Here is a 22,432-nt window from a genome sequence, read left to right as displayed (position 1 = left end):
TTTGGTATTTCTGAACCGATATTTTGGACAGCGCAAAAATTTTAACGATTTGTAGTATGACCTTTATTTTTTCTAGTTAAAAATTGCCTTTACATAGACTTCCAAAAAAATACACGTGATCCAGGGGGGGGGGGAGGGGGGGTTGGTCCCAAACCTCACCAAATATCACCAGGGGGGAGGGGGGGGTCAAAAAATGAGAAAAACGACCTCACGTGATTAATGGACGGCCCCTTATTTGAGATCAAAGTGGCCAGTACGACAAAACGCCAATTTCATATGTAAGGACCTAATAATTGCAATAGAAGATGCACTAGAAGTAGAATCGTTCATTCTGATTTCCATAAAAAAGCATAGGTACACCAATACTGCAGCGTCGTCGATAGCGGTCATGGGCTCCTCCCGCGTGCAGGTTTTTAAGTGAGAACTTCGATCATTGACATGAAATGCACCTACATAGGTAAGTACCTACCTAATTAAGTAGCTATCACTCTAAAAACGAAAAATCGGCTCAGCCGTTTGGGAGCTATAGTTAGTTTATACCTTTGGAAACTACGCCAGTTACGCAATCGGATAAAGTACGGTTAGTGCAACGTGAAAGTCGTGATTATAGCGCACCAGTTTTGATGTACCGAAGCTTCGAAGACCACGACTCTATCGAGGCTTACCGATTGCATGACAGCTCATGTTCGTTCGTTCGTTCGATTTTGGTAGTGACCCTCCACCTCCAGACACGTTAAACTTATAACCCTTTTTTTCATCGGAAGTATAAAATCTCAACATGTAGCATAAAGCCGCAGAAATATTTTAGGAGCTATAGCCCTTGCCAGAGAGATCCTCAATATCAGAGAAGTGCCAGTGCCATCCAAGAAACGTAACGTATGCGACATGTTTACCCGCAGTAGTTCAACGGACCAGTGGCAACGTGGTAGGAAGGCAGTTTAAACCTTATGGGGATATGCGCCTCTGCCTATCTATTGATGAATAGCAGTGATGCTTCGCCTACCCCACGAAGGCACTCTGAATGGGCTGAAAAAGTAAAAGCCAGGTACACTCGGTACACTGGATTATGCTGCATTTCACTTGGTTTTCGTCCCCATTTTTCTCAGATGTTACGTTAATTACAGTGAAACTATAAAGTCCTGAAATTAAATGAGGGCACTGCTATCTTTCATGTAGCAACCCTATATAGCGAAACATAACTGACTTTGATACTTGAAATTTTGCCTGTTAACTTCCTACCTATTTATGTATTTAAAAACAACTTACCATCCACAAAAAAGCTCTTATAAAAGCTAGAAGGTGTTAATATGAAGGCTAATAGTGAAAGCAATAAATATTTATTTAAATAACGTTATTTAACTGTATAAAATAACTGGATCTGTTGACGAAGGGCACACATAGTAAATACATCAATTTCTCTTTTGGGACTACGGGTTCTGTTTCTTCCAGAAGTTAGAAATATTCCATATTTTGCCCTCTTTGGCACGCTGGTCCGATATAACTATAAAATAAAATAAAATAATCTTTTTGAGTTACACAATGCCCCCCAAATTCACACAATGTGAATTTAGTAAGTAAACAAACATATTATATATATCTTCAAGTATCAAAATGTTAAGGTTTGACTCAACTGAAACCAGATGAAACCTACAATCAGTGGTATGTAAACAATGTTCGACTTGGGCTCTAAACCTAGGTTTATCGATAAATGAAGCGTTGGTACTAATAAAAAATGAGCTATTACAATTTGTATAGTGCCACAAACTTATCTGTTCCGGTGAGAGCGAACTAAATTGGTCCATACCTCATTACTTACTGAATGAATTTCATATTGACATAGATTATATGGACCAATTTAGTTCGCTCTCACCGGAACAGATAAGTTTGTGGCACTATACAATGCTACATACCCGTCATAGACGCTGTACGAGCGTAAACATCCTCCAAATTCGACAAAATGTGAACAGCTTGATGTTCCGCTAAACATTGTATTAAAACTCGATAAATAACTTCACTAGCTTGACTACGAATATTTTTCTTCATCTTCCTAATTGCAACCAAGCGTAAATTGTTGCTTTTATCTAGATTATCCTTATAATTAATAAGAAAATTCAAAAAAACAGCCAACCGCCTATTGACATAAACAATTGTTATGACTTTTATGTTTCTTTTCTAATGGTGCCAGGCTCCTGAAAATTTTAGTTCCTCAAACATTAATTTCAGGACTTTATAGTTTCACTGTACCTAGCAATAAGGACGTACTACACCATTCACTCCTTATTTTATGGAAAAACACAGATAGAAAAAATTAAAACAGCTGATCTGTCAGATCTACAGTGACAGCGATCAGCTGTTTCATTTGATGTGTCATTTGTGTAGATTTTTAGGTTAAGATATTATTATCAACAACAATGAAGAAATTCAATTAAAACTCTAAAGAAATAGTACTTTTAAGTATATATGATGGTATTGTCATACATGTCGAAATTGTCTACCGAATGAGCTACATTGTTGTAGAGTAGCGCTGCAATAATGGCTACAAAAATCCCAAAAACTGCACTAAGTTTGAAACAAGTAGGTTTCCTTACCTGAGTTAGTGTTTATTTTATTAATTGCAAAATAAAATAGGTAAGTACTTAATTATGTTCTGCAAAATTCCAGTTTCTGGTTCGCCAAGAGGTGTTGAAACTGTACAGGGAGATTCTTCGTTCGATTAAACGTGTACCTGACGAGAAGACTCGTTTGGAGCTTAGAGAATGGGCTCGAACCGACTTCAAGAAGAATAAAGACACTACCGACGAAACGGCTATCAAAGCTTTCATTTACTACGGAAGAAAGTCCCTGAAAGATCTTCAGCGCTCACTTGCAATTAGCACATAGAAAAAAAGTGTTACTCTAGCTAAATTCGTAAATTAGTATGGAATTTAATAAATAGTAAGGTATTTAGATAGTTTGATTAATAAATTATGTACAGATAAGTATAAAAGTTATTTATTTTAACCAATAATTTACATAGGCACCTAGTTAAAATAAATAAATGCCGCCTACTTCAAATAAAGCTATTTTAATGTAAGCACCATACACACAATCCTTTGTGTCTCGTAAAAATGCTACTGTGACACCCCTTACACATACAGCCATACAAACTCAGCTAGTCTAGACCACTCTGCATGATTGCTCTCAAAAACAAATAAAACAAAGACACCCAAGTAACAATTGTACCAAAAATAATTGTTATCATTGTATAAAGCGTCACAAAATTACTATCTTTGTTCAAATATTGAGCCAATAATTGGATTAAATTCCTAGCTATATGATGGCCATCAGCCCCATAACAGGGGATGACATTCAGAAATCCTATGCCCATTGAGAAAATGAATACAAAGTATGTAAACCTCTCAAACTGTTTAGGGGAGAACAGTGACAGCACATTCAGTCTCGGGAAATATTGGTCTACAGTGAGCACTTCCAACTCTCGTGGAGTCCCCAAGTACAAGACAGGGTGGTACTGCTGTCTTTGTAAAATCAACAAATATGTTGCATTGTTCAGGCTCGGCCTCAAACAGTGGTGATTCTTCTTGCACCGGTACTCATCTGCCTCGGTGCACAGTTGGTAGCTATTCTCAACAATCTTCCTAGGCTCTAGGCAGTAGAACTGACCAGGGAGAACCACCACATCAGCATCTACAGTCTTGGGCTCAATATACTCAAAGCAGAGGCTATCCATGTAGTTCAGTTTACAGCACACATACGCATTATCATGCTGGTATGCTTCAACTATCATCTCATCATTTTGTGAAATATACTCAGCTGTTATACACAAGCCATATCTCTCATGAGACTTCATAAGGCAATTTCTCCAATCAAGTGCATTGTTGACTTTGCAGCCATTCAGAGACGTTATGACATCTTCGTGGCCTATTCCTCTTTCTCCTTTCAATGGGGAATAGTCAGGTATACCCGTAACTCTAACACCTAAGTTGCTTTTATATGCTAAACTGAACAATGTAGGTGTAGCTAGGAACAGTAGCAGTGCAATCAGTGCTGTGACTAGATTGTGCCACACTCCAGCACAGTATATCCTCAGTCTTCTGTTTATAGACAAGCTGTTCAAATGGTCAGTATTCAGCTGAACATAAGCCATTGGTAATATAGCATACACAGTGATGCCAAATGATAGTAGTTGGACATCTTCATTGACAGCTGCTAGTGCATGGCCAAATTCGTGCAGCACAGTACTCACTGCTATGGACATGAAGTAGATCCAAAAGTCGTCTAAGGGAAGGTTGACGCCAGGGACGATAGCCGTCACAGTTGTCTTCTCAGTGAGATCTGGAGCCATCTCGTTGAGAGGGACGCGAATTATAGTCCATAAGGAAAATGGTAGGAATGCCACAATGGTAATGAAAGAGCCGAAAGTGAAGAACTTTTGCAGGAATCGCGTTGTCCGCTTGCCGCGCCGCCGCAGCAGAAAGCGGTTGAATGCTGTGGTTGTCCATGTAAAATTGAAAAATCCAACTTTAAGTCCTGTGTGTTCCATAAATGCAAAGTAAGGGTAGTGCATGCAGCTCTGAAAAAGATAACATACAACTTTAATCAAGTATTTTGGAAAGAGGATCAGTCACAATTTCATGTCAGAAGTAGAAAGACCACTGAGGTTTACCTTGAAAAATAAATCAAAAAACAATAACACGCCGTAAAAAACGGCAACAAAAGCACAGAAAAGAGAGAAAGCCATGTTGATTAATTTAATATCGGCTACATTCGATTAGCTAAACACTTCGCATTGTTTTATAAGTTCTGAAAACTTTAAATAACCGGTGAATTTATTGTTTATTTTTAGGTCGATATTCTAAACGTCAATAAAGTGCTGTCACTGCACCTGTCAGTATACTATGGTCGCAGGCTCAGAATAAAATAGCCTCATGGTAGTCAGACGATGAAAATGATGATGTTCGTTCAAGAAATATTTTAATGCAAGAAAATAGATTTTACCTGTTTAAACCAAATTTATTACTTACTATTACCTATTACTCAACATTATTTTTGATGCCATTTTATTTTGTTTGATTTGATATTCTTTATTTTCGAACGCTAACTTGAGCCTTATTTCATATTTTTTAATCTGTGAACTTAGTTTCAGAACGCACTTGTCTTGCGGGGGTCGACTAGACTTCTATCGTGTTTTGTGTAAAATCAAAATAAATAATTGCAAATCTTTTTTCAATATTAAAACATGTGAGTGATGAGTTGTACCGAAAATGAGAGTGGCCCTTTTGTCGTATTCTTCTTACCAGCCGTGGTCGGGTGCTTGACTATACTACTGGCGAAACGCTGGGCGAACTCGCAGGTAGTCAGCGGATCCTCCACAGCTGTCTCAAGGCGGCGAAAAATCATTAAAGATCCTTTAATTAAGCGTCCTCTTCCGCCTATTGCCCTGAAAATGTTGCCGCCGGGCTCCAAGAAGGCCAATGGTGTCACAAAAAAGGTAACCATCTGACTTTAAATTAATAAATAAACAACCTTGAATAAATTTTAAACTTAAGCTAAACCTATCATTCCAGGGATGCATTGGTGGGGACGAGGAACTGATGCAGAAGCGTGTGAGCCAGCCGGCCCGCGTGTCCCCTTCTTCCAGTCCTAGCGGAGCATCAGACATGAAGTACAACGAGGGGCCAGTGGCTCCGAAGCACATCCCGTTCCCTGTGATCCCTCACGATGGGGAGCTTCTGTTTGAGTTCATGACGCTCGTGTTCACGCTGCTGGCGGCCGCGCTGCAGTTCCTCAACCTGTATAGGACCGTGTGGTGGCTGCCGCACTCACACACTAATCAGGCTATGGTATGCTTTTGGATTTTACTTTTCTTTGCCGTTTTGTGGTGGCAACTTGGTACAAAAGATAGATGGGATACCATGACAAAAAATAAAGATTTCCTTTAGCCAGTTTTCCTATAGCAACTAACAGTTATGTTACCTACCTGACTTTGCAAATCTTTGTCACCTCTATTCCTTTTTATTTTAGTCAGTTTCAGCAATGAGGCAAACCAATTTATTGCAATCTAAACAGCATAAAATATTTTAAACTTGTATGTTTCAGAATTTCTACCTGATTGACATACATCTGGTGTCGTTCATAGTGGCAATTCTGTCTAGGAGGTTCTTACTGAGCTTGACCATGGCTATTCTACGCTCATTCTTGAACCCCAAATTCTTGCCACATGCTACTGTGGCTTCCAGGTATGATGTATTAATTTATAAGACCCATAACCTTTAAACCTGTAAGTGATGAAGTGGAAGAGGCCTAAATCTAGCTACTATAATTTCTACAAAATCTAATTTAGCTATAAAATTTAATGGTGCCAGAGTCTAGAAGTCAGCATACAGCAAATTATTGTCAGTTTTTTATTTAAGGCTGCATTGGATGTTGTAGAGTTTCTTTTACTCTGGCACATTGGTACTCAACCTTTTTTATATAAGGGCCACAAACATGTTTAAGTCATGGTGTCGTGGGCCGCAAGAAATTTTTTTTTAAACTATAGAGATGTTTATAATAATATAAAAAAAACACATGCATATACTACTCTTTGTAGAAAGTATCGGGATTACATCAATAAAACCAAAAATGATTGTTATTCATCCAAATTTATGTTATCACCTTTAAAGTAACGTAAGTAAAGTCCTTCAGAAACAATACACATAACCCAACGAATTATCAAATCATCACAAAAAAATTTTAAACGCTGTGTTTAGTACTCGCGGCGAATTTTCCTTCTTTTCTTCTATCGATTGTTAGTTGAAGTCATGTTGACTGTTTTCTTTGACTATCGTGGTGTTGTGCACTCGGAATTCTTGCAATAAAGTCAAACGGTAGGCCAATAATATTATTTGCGGGTTATTTAGAATTTAATATAGCAAATTCGACGAAGAAGGCCAGATTTGAGGAAAAAAAATCGAGAAAAGATTTTTCACCACAATATCGCTCCTTTCGCACAAGGATCATCATTGTGAATGAATTTTTGAGCAAACACTCAAGAAATACCATATACCATCGAGCATCCACCGTATTAACCAGATAATGGCTGCTCACGGTTCTAGCCTATTTTTTTCCTAAACTCAAATTACCACTTCGAGGCACTTTTTTAAATCGATAGAAGACAATAAGAAAAAAAAGGCGCGAGTACTAAACACAACTCTGAAAACAGCGTTTAAAACAATGTTGTGATGATTGGATAATTCGTTGGAGTATGTGTATCGTTTCTGAAGGAGCTAACTTAGAAGGTGATAAAATAAATGATGAATAAAAATCATTTTTTTGTTTTATGGATACTTTTTATACAGAATGTATATTCTCTTTTATCTCTCATGGCACGCGGGACACTGATAAAGGCCCGGCGGGCCACATGCGGCCCGCGGGCCGCAGTTTGAGTATAGCTGCTCTAGCATGTAATTCCATAATTATTCCCTCATTCCCCAGGATGTTCATTCTGGGTGTGATCCTGGGCGTGCTCGCGTGGTGCACATACTTCATCGCGCTCAAGTACCCACTCATGAAGCTGTTCTATCTGTGTTATCCGTAAGTATTCATAGTCCAAGTATTTTGGTGACCAACACTGGACAGTTGCTTCCAGTTGTCCACACTGCCAAAAAAATTGAATTTTCTTTGACTACTAGGATTTGTTGTTTGTCATTATCATGAACTGGCTGTTACATTCGATACAAATATCCCTAAGAATACTACCTGCCAGTAAATCTATAAGGTGATGATGATGATGAAACTATATCATCCTCATCAGCGCCCATTGACTAATCACCCACTGCTGGACATAATCCTCTCTCCACCTCTATGTAGTTTCATACTTTTAACATCTCACATTCAAATTACTCACCACCCATTTCACATCTATTCCAGAGCAATAATCTACTTCCTCCTGTTCGGGTTCCGCGCGACCCCGTTCCTCGCGCTGGACACGGGCGGCGCGCGCAGCCTGCACTCCTGCTCCTCCGACCAGAGGTATGTTATAAAAGACGGAAACATATTTCGTCGTGACGTGCCAGAAGCATATTGGTTACATCATTTTAATATGGTGAGGGACATATTTGCGTCGTGACGCGACACGTGAAGCGAAATGTTTGTATGAAACTGAGCGTCACGACACTACAAGTGTGCCGGGAGCATAACCATTCCTTACGCACTTAATAAAGAAGTACCTACCTATCTAGATATAATTACTTTGTAAAAGCTAGTACCTACCTATGTATCTAGATATAATTACTTTGTGAAAGCTATGAAGCTGTTTGCGACAAACAGTCATAGATGTTATATCCAACTTATGTTACTATATTAAAATACTGGTGTAGGTAATTAACGTTTTTACTTTTTTTCATTTCTCAGGCAGGTCCGAGCCGAGGTGGAGATGTTCCGACAAGACTTCAACTACAGACTCAACATGATACTGTTCAACTCTGTGTGCGGAGCGTACTATACGAGCTTTGTACCGTGCTGCTTTGCACAGGTTAGTTTTTTTTTTTTTTTTTAATATATAAAAGAGTAATTTGGTGTACAATCCACACTAGTGGTGGGAAAAACGGCTACATTTTGATAACACGCTACAGACGCTATGTTACACATTTATAGCAGGTTATTTAATCCGCTACGTTATAACGATATTGAAGAGCAAAAAAAAAAAAAATTTATGAAAAAAAAAATTATGAAAAAAAAAATTTTATGAAAAAAAAAAAATTATGAAAAAACCAATGAACTTTCCTTCATACTTTACAGGCTTAGGACTGTCTATAATGGCACATCACTGTTTCCATAATGGCACATCACTGTTTCCATAATGGCACATCACTGTTTCTCTTCATTTTTATGAATTATTGTCAAACGTTCTTTAATTGCAATAACTATTTACACAAAACACTTTAAAACCACAAAGTAATATCCTTTCAAAGTTTCATCCACTTACGAAAACACACGTAAAATAAAGATAGGTAAATTGTCCAGTCAAAGTTCAATCACACACAATCACAAAACATTTAAAATACGAAATTGTCCTCAGAACCAAATTGTCCGTTAGAAAGTACCTATTTACACTTACACAAACACTATATATTTTCAATTTTACACTAAACCTAAATAAACACTATACCTATTTTAATACGTTACTATTTAAACTATTTATTATTATGTATATTTACAAATATTTATTTACAGCACGCAAATGCAACAAAACAAACAACGCGATCGTAATTCGTAACGTTGCGCGAGGCACAATTAGCATAGCGGCCACCCGTGGCCGTTGCCAAATCGCGACTGCGGAGCTAATTTCAGCAGATAGCGGAGCGCTATTGCGTAGTGAAGCTTGCAGCTTCGCAGCGTCTCGCTCTCTCACACGCGAGTCGCGCGACGTTGCACCGTTGAGAGAGCGAGACGCTACAAAGCAAGTGAATATCGCCTGCGCGGTTATCGCGCGCCACGTCTCGCGGCTGCGAGAAATAGCCGCTATTTCTAGCAGTAGCGTCGTGGCAACGGCCGCGGGCAGACGCTGTCCAATTTTGCGAGCTAAGATCGCGAGGGCGCGTCGCGTTATAATTATAGCAGCATTTGCGCGTTCATAAAGCGAATGCTATTCGTTGCGAGCAAATCACTTGCTATGTTTTTTAGCTATATGTTATATTAACCTCCACTAATCCACACCATAATCCACAGATTAAGGTTTTAAATACAAGTACTTACAAACAAAGAGTGACTAAATTAAACACAAATTATAGTAAGTTTAAAAATTAGTATTGTAGATTTTTTGGTCTTTATGGTATCAGATTATGATCCAGATGGGTGTGTTACTATAATCATATCATTCACGGTCCATGAAATTTCTGGAGTGCAGTAAGAAGCCTCTGCGAGGACGTATCTATGTCCCTTACAAATATGTGGCAAACCGTGGGCAATCAATGATCACTAGTCTAACAACCCTAGTCTAGCATGCCTTGTGTCTTGGAAGACAAAGCCGTTTTTACACCTTCACAATGAACATACAGTTTATAATGTCTTGTTGTGCTCTTCGCTCCCCCTTATTGGCTCTAAGAAGTTTTTTTTTCTCTTTTTCCAGTCCTATCTCTACTACTCGGTGTCCCTAACGTCCCAGCAGACGGGCTTTGTTTGGGGCGCGCTGTTCTGCCGGCTCGGGGCGGCGCTGCTGCCCGCGCGGTACTGCGACGTGGCGCACCGCGCCGCGCTGCACCAAGCGCCATCTAGCGACAGTATGTTGTAGATAGATAATTATTTTACCGCCATCTAGTGAGAGTATGTTGCATTAATGTTCTCCTAGTCGAATTTGAAGAAAGAAAGAAAGAGCACTCTGTTCCTTTACTCTCATAACCCAATGGGACGGATTGACCGACTGGAGAGAGCTAGGCGCAGGACCAACTGCTTTACATGCTTATCCGACAGCATCGTTTCACTGTTTCGGACATCAGGTGATCAGTCTTCGTTCTAATCAAACTTGGAACCACAATTTAAAAACACAAATTGATGGTCCCACCCGGGAATCGAACCCGGGACCTCTGGGTTGTGAAGCAGAGCTTCTACCACTAGACCACAGAGGCAGTGATGTTGTATGAGCTCGTGTGGGGCGCGCTGCTCTGCCGGCTCGGCGCCGCGCTGCACCAAGCGCCCTCTAGTGACAGTATGTTGTATTAATATAATAAAGTTCCCCTAGTCGAATTTCGATCAAGGCGGCCATGGAAGTAGAAAAAAAGACGGAAGGAATCTAGCCAACTAAAAAGATGTGTATTACAGTGTGGGCCGCGCTGCACCGAGCGCCATCTAGCGACAGTATGTTTATTACCTCATTTCATAAATCTTTCGGAGCAAATACAGCAGGTTCTGGCAGAATTGCCAGCCCTGTATTGATTTTTGTACAGCACAAACTTTGCTGAGACAGAGCTATTTTACCGACATAATACAAATTCTTCAAGTCACTGTACCGATTGATGTTGTTTCGTATTTGTGATGTGTATTTTGTTAGTAAATCAACGATATGTCTATGTGTATAACTTCGTGTGGGGCGCTTGGCTCTGCCGGCTGGCGCGGCGCTGCTGCCCGCGCGGTACTGCGACGTGTGCTGCACCAAGCGCCCTCTAGCGACAGTATGTTGTATTAATAATAATCTTCTCCTAGTCGAATTTCGGCCACGACGGCCATGGAAGCAGAAAAAAAGACGGAAGGAATCTCGCTAACTAAAAAGTGAGGCACCCAAATTTGGGTGAACATGAGTTCACGATGAAAATTCAGGCTAAGGGATCAGATCTCTGCATCTGTCCAACTGCAAACCGTGGTAGGGTGGCTAATGTTCACACGACTGCACACTTGAATTGCTATCGTATAAATGGACGTAATAGTTGTATCAAGTGCAGTGTCTTATTTGTAGACTGACAAATTATTTTGATTCTCACCATTTCACAGAAGCTCGGTCACTGAGGAGGATGCCATTCCTCGAAAAAACTCCTCAAGCATAAAAGTAAAGTAAACCTGGTGTTGTTGCAGGCCCTAGTCCGTCGTCGTGGTGCGGCGCGCGGCTGTGGGCGCCCGACCCCTCGCACGACAGGTTCTATGTGAGTATACAGTCACACATTTATACCTTTTCAAACTCACAAACTGCCTATTGCATGCCTATTCAAACATTCACAGTTGGTTATGTAGGTATTTTGACAAGGTACAAAAGTGTATATCTAGCAACTAATGCAGCTGTACGTGCATCTTATACATACCTGCGTTTGCCTTTGAGAATTCTGAATTTTGTCGCATACAAAGTGGCGCCTCTAGCGGGAACTATTGTGAAACTTTTGATAGTATTCTGTACTTTTACTGCCAGTTTCATTAACTCTATCTACCGATACTAGTTTTATTTCACACTATTTTTACACATTTAAAGTTATTGAAACTGGCAGTAAATCTTGTTAGTATTAGAGGCGCCACTTTGTGTGCGAAAGTTTTCGGCTGAATCTGTCATGAAATAGTTGGAGAAAAGAATGGTTACTTTAAAAGCTATTGAAACAAACAACTTCTATTCATTTAGTAACCAAATATGTTTGTCCACAGGCGGTGTTCAAGAACCCTTCAACACTACTCTGCGTATTCCTGTGTCTACAACTGGCACTGATCTTCGTTCAGTTGTGTCTTTTATTCAGTAATATACCCTGGCATGGGTACCTTGCAATATTCCTGCTTCTCTTCATGAACTATTACACCATGTTCAAACTAGTCCGGGACTATATTGTGGCCTGGAAAGTGTACAAAGCGGAGAGCATGATACAAGAGAAAAATATCAACGCACCCGTTACGTAGATCTACACAACAGTTGGTTTGGGACTTTAAGGTTGACTGTTCCTTGATGCATTTATTTATAAAGTGTTAGCATTTGTATGGCAGTGTGTAGAGACGGTCAAGCAATAGTCAACTGTGAAGACACATTCTCCATCAGTGTAACCATGTCGCACAAAAATGCTATCCAAAATCTCGAAATTCCTATTTAGTTTTTGTTGTACTTAAGTGAGGTAAATATGTTTTTTTGGTATGTTTGGACGAATCGGTTTATTTTTGTTTTATATTTGTACATGACTGATGTGGCAGTTGTTGATTGATTTAACTTTTTTCTTAATTAAACCCTGTGAGCTTTGTTTTAAAACTACCATGAATAAAGAAACAATATCAAAATGGCGGACATAAGGTGTGAGTAGGATAGAGTAACATACCTACAATCACAGGGAAATAAGAGTAAATTTTAATATTGTTTCTTTATTCAGGGACGCTCTAACAGTTGGTAATAATTAGGTTAGGTTAATACCTATCTAATGACCCTTTAACATGGCTTTCAACAAGTCTTGTCATGTCTTTCTGTCTCGCTTGCTCCTACCGCACGGCCTTGAGAGTGAGCAAGACACAAACATTGACACTGCTGGTGAGTGCTCACACTGTAGGCAGTCAGTTGTTTCTGTTTTTTTTTATTCAGCTGCTCTTTCTATTCCTAAGTCAAATGAATAACCTGAATAGATAACCTGACCTGATAATGTTAAAATGGAAAATTGGGATAAAAGTGTAGCTAAATGTTGAATAATCAATATTCATATAAATGTTTTATCTAAAAAATATTCCATTCCAAAGTTTTCTATATTTTTTCATGATTATCTTTGTAAGATGTAGGATGTTGAAATAGTTTTTTTAGAGTTAATCAAAACAATATGTCAATGAACTTTGTCATAGTAACTTTTTAATGTTTCAAACTCAGAACAATATATTTATCATACGCTTGCCAGCTCTGATTGTTTTATTTACTTACATTAGGTATATTTGTGGCGGACTCCTAGCCACTAGTTCAGACGAAGATCAACAGATGGCGCTCGGAACGCAATACAGAGAAGATGTATGGGAACTACGCAAATTACTATGAAAATCCTACATCGCGCATTCGAAGTTTCTCACCTACTCTGCAATATATATAAATCCCCAACGCTAACCGTTGGGCAGCTGCCCGCCAGGCCACACCACCCGGCCTGGTCGGAGGATCCTCCCTTTGCATGGGGATGCTCTACCACCTCTAGCATCTCCATACTGGTGACCCCGTGAAGAACATCAGCGCAGCCTTCTGAAGACCGGCAGAGCAGCCTCCACGCCATCTTCCATCGACTTTCTCTCCTCACCTCAACAGCCGTGCAGCAGAACTCTCAGCAAGCAGCCCCTGGAGCCAACCAGCCAGCATCCGGTCTCAAAGGGCATCATGACCACCAGCATGCAGCGAACGCGCAGGCCTGGTCACACCCTCGACCCACACCAGCAACTTGGCACAGCACACTGCACTTCGGCCGGTCAGCAAGCAGAGCCACCCTCTCCTGGTCGACGCAGCACTCTGCCACCATGCTCCACTGCAGGCTCATCCCGACTCACCGTGGACATCGCCACTGCAGCATCACCCCGACTCACTGGGGACTCCTCACCGCACTCACAGTCCCGACTCACTGCGGACTACGCGGCACTGGCTGGCAATCAAGACTCTCGGCTGCACTGAAGACTATCGCCCTCCGGTCTCGGTGGGGGAGTGATGTGGCGGACTCCTAGCCACTAGTTCAGACGAAGATCAACAGATGGCGCTCGGAACGCAATACAGAGAAGATGTATGGGAACTACGCAAATTACTATGAAAATCCTACATCGCGCATTCGAAGTTTCTCACCTACTCTGCAATATATATAAATCCCCAACGCTAACCGTTGGGCAGCTGCCCGCCAGGCCACACCACCCGGCCTGGTCGGAGGATCCTCCCTTTGCATGGGGATGCTCCAACATCTCCAGCATCTCCATATATTATTATCTACTATACTTACAATAACATGGAATACTCTCTTTATAAAACTTAATCAATTCCTTATCACTACATGGCTTGTAATTTATTACTGAACTTGTCAATAATGAAATATTGTCTTAATCTCACACTAACACAGCACAAAGAACATTATAATGTTGCCAGACTCACTTAGTGAACACCCAGGATGGGGTTTTATTACTATCATTGATTTGAACTTTAATTGACTTCATTTTATCTCTAACAATGTCACATGCATTCAATAAGTCCTTGTCTTTTCTTGATAAAGCATTCAATCTCACTGTGTGTCTGAATTCTACTAAAGTGTCTATCAAAGAATCAGAAACTGCTTCTTCTGAGCTCTCATGAAGCTTCAGGCCAAACTTCTGAAGAGTACTTGTCACAAACTCTGCAATCAATGTTATAGGAACCGGGTAGTATTCTGAACTATCTATCTTCATCAGCTTGTTGGCAGAACTCACCAAACTAAGCAAGGTGGTCACACATTTAGCTGTGTCAAAGTCATGTTTTAAAGCCTCAAGGATACTCTCTTCAGCTGTTTGCAGTTCATGTAGCAACTTGTCATTGTAGTAGCCAATAGTTTTGGTGTTGTCGTTGACATAGTTGAAGGCATCTTTGAGGAAGAATTTAAACTTTTTCAAGTTATCTTCAGCAGTCTTCATGACCTTATCACTGTACTCTATAGAATATCTGTAGTGTGAAGTGAGGCAAGCCATTCTGAAGGTGTCTGCACTGAAAGATTCTAATAGCTTTGGTATTGATATTGTGTTCTTCAGAGATTTAGACATTTTGGTGTCTCCTTTTATTTGCAAATGGCCAACATGGATCCAATAGTTGGCCCACTGCCTGGTGCCGTGGAACGCGCATGACTGGGCCTCTTCATTCTCATGATGAGGGAACCTGAGGTCAATGCCCCCCGCATGGAAGTCTATCTGAGAGCCAAACACCTTGCTGACCATGGCCGAGCACTCAATGTGCCACCCCGGCCTGCCCTTGCCCCATGAAGCCTGCCAGGAAGGCTCACCGGGCTTCTCCCCTTTCCACACTGCAAAGTCCATGGCATTACGCTTGTTAGTACTACTGCTTTCTACTGTCTCTTGCTGTTTCTCCAACTTACCATAAGCAGGGAATTTCTCTGTATCAAAGTAGACTGAGCCATCACTAGCAATGTATGCCATTTCCGAGTCTACTAGTTTCTGAACGAAACTTTCAATAGTGTTCATGTGGTCAGACACTCTAGTGATAATCAGTGGCTTCTCAATATTCAAGCTGGACAAGTCGAGCCAGAACTCGTGTTCATACTGCTTGGCGACCGTTCGGAAATCGCTGTTAGTTTCTTTTGCTTTTTTAATAATTTTGTCGTCGATATCGGTAATCCCCATGGCGGTAACTAGCTTTATATTGAAGAAAGAGGTAAGTATCCTCTGTACGATGTCTAGTTTAACGTAGCAGCTGGCGTGGCCGATGTGCGCGGAGTCGTAGACCGTGGGACCGCAAGAGTACCACGTCGCGATGTGAGGGTCGTTCAGGATCACGGGCACCCTCTGTCCCGCCACACAGTTGTAAACATAGACGCCTATAGGGTTCCCATTAGGCATCAACCACTTCGTCTCCTTGTAAGGCTTCAAGCTGCAGACGTGGGTGAGTCTTCGCACGAACATTGCGAGGTTTTTTTGCATGGTTTTGAAGGGTTTGGAGATGATTTTGATAGTTTATAGTGAGGCGATCGCATCGCACACCACAGTTTTACAACAAAACAAGACTGACAGATCAGATGACAGAGACAGGTCAGCTCAGCTGATTGTCAAAGTCAAACAGATTTTTTGTCAGTAATGATCAAAAGACTCATAAAAGTTCGTTTAGTTTTTTACCGCAGTTTTATAAGTTTTTTTTACTTTTTAGTACTGTGAGTGTGTACAGTGTGTAAATTTTACACCATTTATTATATACTTATATACAAGTGATTCTACCTAAGTGCAACTTGTCCAATAAAGTAATACTTCCATCACTTTCAGCCGAGGGTAACTACACGTACGTAATGCGTTTTGTTTCGGTTTTCCTTCTCTCTTCAAAAGTTTGCTCTGTGATGGATGTGACAGTTTGACAGTTCTCATCTCACAATTCTGTCAAATTCTTCCTCAAAGCTCAAAATATTATTTTTTGAGATTCACTTGCTAATTTTGTTTAAATAAAAGCTTCTCAATAATGGTTTCGTACGCACCAGACGAAATAGGATTAGCAGACAAATCTCCTTGTGCCGGAATACGGGCGGATCTCAAGATATGCTTACTCAACAGTGATTGCTGCAAAAAGGTTAGAATACTTATCCGTATTTTTCACCTTATCTAATACAATCTCATATTTAAATAACTATATGATCTTTATATCTCGATAAACAAGAACGTGTTTAAATTATTATATACTAAGAAATTGTATTGTAACTTTTCTACAAAACATAATATTTACATAATCCCAAAACATTATTTTCCAGGACAAAAAGACCCCTCGGGATTGTCTTAAGGATGGTGTAGTCCCTGATGAATGTATCCAGTTGCGACAGAGTTTTTTTGAATGCAAGAGATCACTAGTAAGTGTACTTTACCTTGTCACTCAACATATTTTAATAAGTTAACTTAGGTTGAGTATGTTATGATAGTAGTAAATACTTATATTTAACCTTTTATATTTCACCATTGCATAAGATTTTCTTTGTACATTTCCAAGAGTAGTACAGTCAGGGCAGTATGGGCAGGCCAACCAAGAAGAAAATAAATAAAATTAATTTATCTTCATATTCATAACCAACATTAAGACTTGTCTGGGGCTGTAACCCTAGGATAAATAAACACATTGTTATACTGGTTAACTATACAGGATCCAATCCTAATTATTTTTGTGTGTATAATATTTATATGCATTTTCTTTTCTGATTCCAGTTGGATAATAGAAGAAGATTCAGGGGGCATAAGGGATACTGAAGTGATGTGATGTATGTGAGTGATAATTAATATTATATTATAACAGACATTACCTACTGAATGTACTTTTTAAGTTAAGTATTATCTACTTGTTGATTAAATTTCGTTACTAAATATTGTTTAAATTATCCTTAGTGGTAATGGTAGAGATGGATAGGGAAAAATAACACCAAACACACATTTTAATAATTATATTTTTTATTACAAAAATAGTTGAAATTCATTAAAATTTCTACTCATCTATGACTAGAGCTTAGCTCACAATTGCAACTTAGCTTCAAAAGCTTTTAAGCTATTTTATAATAATATTTTCTTCATTCAATGTAATAGGTTCTCTTAGCTATTAGGATAAAAATATAATAATTAAATGCTATAATTACAAGATTCTTTCAAAATACAATGCTTCACACAATTTAAGCTACTTAGATTTATCATAAATTTGAAGATTTCCATGGTTATTGATGTTTTACGATAATGAGGTAGGTAATATGGCATTATCTTTTAATATTTTAGGGAAATAATAACAATATTTTGTCATGCCTCTGGGGACCCAAACACGGAATTAGGTATGCTAAATGTGTAGGCGAGAATTGGATATAGATTTGTAATAATTTTAAAATTAGATACTGACAGCAATGAATGCTGTTATTTTATACTACCTACTGTGCGTTTATGGGAGAACATAATTATCTAAAGTGGTAATAAACTTTCTAATGAAAATATAAGTAAGTAGGTAATTGGCAAAGGGGAGTAACATCTAGGTAATTACTTAATTTAATTAGATTGAAATTAGTTTTTGTCTAGTTGTGCTATATTGTAAATCGCCTATGCCGCCGCTATTTTATAAAATGCCTACTACTTCTACAGTAGTAGGTATTTCATAAAATGGCGGCCCATTCTGCTGAACGCTTCACTTTACAGTGTTATTTATACATATAGGGGTTGCCACTTTACGTTCACAGTCATACACTAATTTTCGCCAAATATCTATGTTAAAACCGCTAATTTTTTTAAATTTAATCAAACAATCATCTACCTCAATTCTTCTACTAATTGACTAAATCTAGCACCATGGCAAAAAAAATACGGTTACTATTATTAATTTTTAAAATAAAATACTGCTTATAACGAACCAATGAATTTTTTGAATATTTTATTCGAATCTTTATAATATGTATAACACGTTCTAAAGAAATCTGTTACCTATACTGATTTAATTTATTTAAATCACAGCGTTTGATCTTTGGTCGTAATTGAACAAATTATCCTTAACTTTGTGCATCGCATTATAAAAGCGACCTATGTTTTTATTCATAAAACTGTCGTTGTCTACTTGTTTTGAACAATGCTTAGTTGTAAACTTTACATACAACATAGCATATTTTTAAAATGACTAGTAAGAGCTTTATCATTAGCTTTGATTAAAAAGCATAAGCCTGTACCTACTAAAATGTATGTGCATCGAATGTGCTTAAATACAGCCTAAGATAATTATTTGATTCCAAAATTGTCCAGCTTTCTTAATTTTTACAATGTTTCTTATGTCATTATTTTTAGTAATAAGTAGCTAATAGCTACAGAAAACTAATAATTAAAATTTCAGGAACATGAAAAAATACATTCTATGGTACTTAGGTCAAATAATATTACATTGAAAAGTTTGTAGGTAGTCCAATGGCAGTCAAACACACATTCATAATATCTTGTGGAGATTCTTAAATATGTGATTCACGTCACGGTTTCAAAAAAAAAGAATTTACCAAACCAAAAGAAAGTACCCACTTAGTCCAATATTTTGTAGATATTTGTATTATAATAGACATTATAGGATACGTAAGTATACTTATGTTAACTTTGCCGTTATCATATCATACAATACAATACTGATTATTATTATTTTAGTTAGACTTTATTCATTAATAGTTTCTCAGGCCTGATATTATTTCTATGGCAGATAAAAATTACAAATCTCAAGTTTCTTCCTGAATAAAATATTAGAATATAATAAGATTGGATCAGTTGTAGTCATAAACTTAATTGGAAGGTATGTTAGTACATTGTTGTGATGCACATATACCTTAGTTTATTACCTCAAAATATATTTCATTTACAAGACCTTAAGATATGTATGTCAGAGATATGTATTATAAAATAATACCTATATTTATGTTATAACCATATTTTTAAATCCCCTTACTCGAAACATTGCTAAAATGTTGTCCTCAATAGGACAAAGGGTATAGTGTTACATGAAAAATTTAACAAATATACCTTAAAAAGTACACGACATTACCTAAAGAGGAAATTGTAGGAATATAAAATAGTATGATAAAATTTCGATTTTTAGAACATTTTCGTGGCTGATAGCTAATTTCAGTTAGACATCTTTTAGTTTAAAATTTAAATGGTAAAAGTTGTTTGGTCCATATTGTTCACAACAACATTGGCTTTCAGACCATTCTATTTATATGTATAACATTATTTACCTTCCGTATGTACATTGCTCAGTATTTAATCCTTAAGCCTTTGGCCTGATCAGGTCCCAATTGTGCTTTTTATAATTTATTAACAGTTACAAAAAAATACACCTAATTTTAAAAATACACTCCATTCTGCAAAATGGCTAGGCCATTTACATAACACCAACCTGCACAAAAAACCCCAAAAAAACCCATTTAATATTAACATAACCCTACAAAATCACACAACCAGGCCCAACCAGGCCTTCCTCTCCCTCTACTAGAACGTCTGAATCGGGCGGTATAACCCCGTGTACCCACACAGCCGCGCCCGCAGCGCCGTCACTAGCATCGACGCGCCGGATAAATCGTGCAACAAGTTGGCACACTCGCAGACGAGTAAGTACATTTTGTCGCCGTGAGACGCGACGGATTTGTGTAGCGCGATCTTTCTCATTCCGACGGAGTGGGGTAGATGGCGGTAGAGCATGCGAGCGCCGGTCCAGTACAGCCAGTTGCGTTCGAACCGCTCGCCGTCGTCGCCTTCGAACACCTGCGGAGAGAGAGAAAGAGAGAGAGATAAGTGTGAGAGAAGCTTTTGGCTTGTGAGTAAAGTTCATCATAAGCTCACTCTATGCCCTTACCTATTAAAACTAAGATTGTACAGTAAGAGGCAGATAAACCTGACCCCCCTCAGAAGCATTGTTACTATGAGAGGGGGGTCAGGTTTCTCTGCACTTGACCGTACCACATATCTATAAAAACATATGAACTGAAACGAATTCCTTAGATGTCGTTAACCTACTCGAGGGAATATTATTCATAACATAACTCTTTCTATCGTTAATGTCAGACGCTATTCTAGTAAAACACCAGATAGATAGTGACTATAAACATTTACTAGCGATAAATTCTTCTTAAAGAGCACTGGGTAGGTGGGTAGGGCGGGTGCCTTTGCCTTTGATCCTTGACCTCTTAGTTTTTTTCAGATGAAATCTACATATTATCTAGATTCTAAATGATAAATCTGAGTGACTGGTTAATTTTACTTTCCGTAACGGCAAATCCAAAACATTTCGTGGTCATAATGGGTAGGTATTACGTATACATGATGTTACGTAGCCAGCTATAATTTCCTCCTCACTCTTCAGTTGCTTGCTTGACAACTGTCAAACTAGCGTAATAATGCTTTGGCTAGGCTGCCTCGTGTAGCCCATAGGTAAATGCAACTAAGTACCTAAATGCCTAACCTCGACCTTGGCCCTTAAATTTAGTATTTCGCTCGGACATTCATCGTCGTGGAAAATCAACAGCTGCTACTGAGCTCTCTTAAATAACTGATGATGCGCGCGTGTCTTTAACTCTTTAGCCGTTATATAAAATGCCTAATGTTAAACCTTGCAGCTTATTTGCGGAAAGCAAACAACAAACACGTCTAATAATAACTCACAAGTCAACCAATCAATAGAAGTTGATAAGTCATTATTAAATAGGTTTCCCGGTAGCGCCATTAAATTTTGCTGCATTATTTAAAAGGCACCGCTTAATGACTATCACGAAGCGGCCAACTGAAAGACCGATAGCCGTAACTGGATGCCAGCCAGTATAATATCAAATAATTATCCGTAATTTTTAAATATGCCGGGTAGGTAGAGGTCGTAACGTAAAATGAGATCAATTATGATTGATTACAGAGTATAGTAGTCCAGCCTGGACATAACTAGGTATGTTAGGTATTCAATTACCTACAACTCTCAGAACTAAAGAAATCTGAATTGTTGTCAAACTCGGCTCTTATCAATAGACGGAGGACGTTCTATCAAAGTCACTTTCTAGTTTACCTAACTACCACCCGAATTGTACAGTCTGAAGCAAAGAAACTTGGCCCTCTCAGAAGAGTGACAGTTCTACTTAAGAGAGATCAGGCTTCTTTGTCACAGACTCCTGTATTATAATTATTACTCTTGTACTGACCTTATAAACACTAATGATGAAGCCAGTGCCAGGAGTATGCGACTTCTTAGGCCCACCAGCCAGGTCATTGAACGGCGGTCGACATATCATCGCCACTTCACTGTACAGGTCCAGGGTATGCGCGGCCGAATACCTGATGGTCTTCGGGTCAAACTTGGTCAACGACGCACTGCGCATGTTGTTGTAGAATAGCAAAGGGTCAGTCTGCATCGTATTGATGACGTAGTACGATATGAAGGGGAATTCCGCGTTTTTCTCCATATTCGCTAGCAGCATTCCTCCAACAGCCGTGTTCGCTGTTACCACGCCGTTCAATAGCTCTTCTGCCGCTGTCCTTTGTTTTAGGAGTGGTTTGGCGAGTGGAGACTCTAGTATTGGTTCGATGGGCTCTAGAGGGCTCATGAGGTGAGCTAGGATGCAGAGTTTCGGGTCTGCTACTTCGAGGATGCTGAGCGCGTTCTGGGCGGCGGTCTTTGTTGTTGAGCCTTTCTCTGGTGTTGGCGGCGGGACTGGCAGCTGGAAAGAGGTAAATATGTGATTTATAATTTTTAGTGATATTTAGCGTCAATTCACACGTACCACAACCACACCACGTCGCAGCGACATAATGTGGTCAAGCTGTGGTTACGTGTGAATAGCGTGGA

General features: G+C 39.1%; 6 protein-coding genes across 12 annotated transcripts in view; 3 read left to right on the top strand and 3 right to left on the bottom strand.

The window, feature by feature from the left end:
* The first annotated feature begins 2,359 nt into the window (after window positions 1-2,359).
* Window positions 2,360-2,986, top strand: LOC105389342 (LYR motif-containing protein 2). The gene is made up of 2 exons (XM_038113578.2): window positions 2,360-2,574; window positions 2,662-2,986. Exons 1-2 carry the CDS (start codon window positions 2,533-2,535, stop codon window positions 2,878-2,880), a joined length of 261 nt encoding a protein of 86 aa, XP_037969506.1. The 5' UTR covers window positions 2,360-2,532; the 3' UTR covers window positions 2,881-2,986.
* On the bottom strand, window positions 2,976-4,887 carry LOC105389341 (membrane-bound transcription factor site-2 protease). The gene is made up of 2 exons (XM_011560440.3): window positions 4,664-4,887; window positions 2,976-4,570 (listed from the first exon to the last, which is right to left on the bottom strand). The coding sequence occupies exons 1-2, from the start codon at window positions 4,736-4,738 to the stop codon at window positions 3,152-3,154; spliced, it is 1,494 nt and encodes a 497-aa protein (XP_011558742.3). The 5' UTR covers window positions 4,739-4,887; the 3' UTR covers window positions 2,976-3,151.
* Window positions 4,888-5,140: 253 nt separating this feature from the next.
* On the top strand, window positions 5,141-13,312 carry LOC105394755 (transmembrane protein 39A). The gene is made up of 9 exons (XM_048629549.1): window positions 5,141-5,488; window positions 5,565-5,840; window positions 6,097-6,236; window positions 7,474-7,572; window positions 7,909-8,010; window positions 8,392-8,512; window positions 10,109-10,259; window positions 11,545-11,612; window positions 12,100-13,312. Exons 1-9 carry the CDS (start codon window positions 5,246-5,248, stop codon window positions 12,343-12,345), a joined length of 1,446 nt encoding a protein of 481 aa, XP_048485506.1. The 5' UTR covers window positions 5,141-5,245; the 3' UTR covers window positions 12,346-13,312.
* Window positions 13,313-14,359: 1,047 nt separating this feature from the next.
* Window positions 14,360-16,131, bottom strand: LOC105389338 (probable cysteine--tRNA ligase, mitochondrial). The gene has a single exon (XM_011560438.3). The coding sequence runs from the start codon at window positions 16,054-16,056 to the stop codon at window positions 14,524-14,526; it is 1,533 nt and encodes a 510-aa protein (XP_011558740.3). The 5' UTR covers window positions 16,057-16,131; the 3' UTR covers window positions 14,360-14,523.
* A 391-nt stretch (window positions 16,132-16,522) lies between these two features.
* Window positions 16,523-17,469, top strand: LOC105394754 (cytochrome c oxidase assembly factor 5). The gene is made up of 3 exons (XM_011566666.3): window positions 16,523-16,690; window positions 16,869-16,964; window positions 17,314-17,469. Exons 1-3 carry the CDS (start codon window positions 16,583-16,585, stop codon window positions 17,353-17,355), a joined length of 246 nt encoding a protein of 81 aa, XP_011564968.1. The 5' UTR covers window positions 16,523-16,582; the 3' UTR covers window positions 17,356-17,469.
* Window positions 17,470-17,533: 64 nt separating this feature from the next.
* The window catches only part of LOC105394757, a 71,686-nt gene continuing 66,787 nt past the window's right edge, over window positions 17,534-22,432 (bottom strand). For all 7 annotated transcript variants that reach the window (XM_048629552.1, XM_038113699.2, XM_038113700.2 and 4 more), the window contains 2 exons: window positions 21,789-22,304; window positions 17,534-20,367 (listed from right to left, as the gene is read on the bottom strand). In XM_048629552.1, the coding sequence (XP_048485509.1) occupies window positions 20,095-20,367; window positions 21,789-22,304 (789 nt within the window). In that variant the 3' untranslated portion in view covers window positions 17,534-20,094. The remainder of the gene's footprint in view (window positions 20,368-21,788; window positions 22,305-22,432) is intronic.

The sequence above is a fragment of the Plutella xylostella genome, chromosome 23, assembly GCF_932276165.1.
Source record: "Plutella xylostella chromosome 23, ilPluXylo3.1, whole genome shotgun sequence".
In the NCBI taxonomy this organism is placed as follows: domain Eukaryota; kingdom Metazoa; phylum Arthropoda; class Insecta; order Lepidoptera; family Plutellidae; genus Plutella; species Plutella xylostella.
Note: the sequence above shows the minus strand (reverse complement) of the source record. Positions and strands in the feature narration are given on the sequence as shown.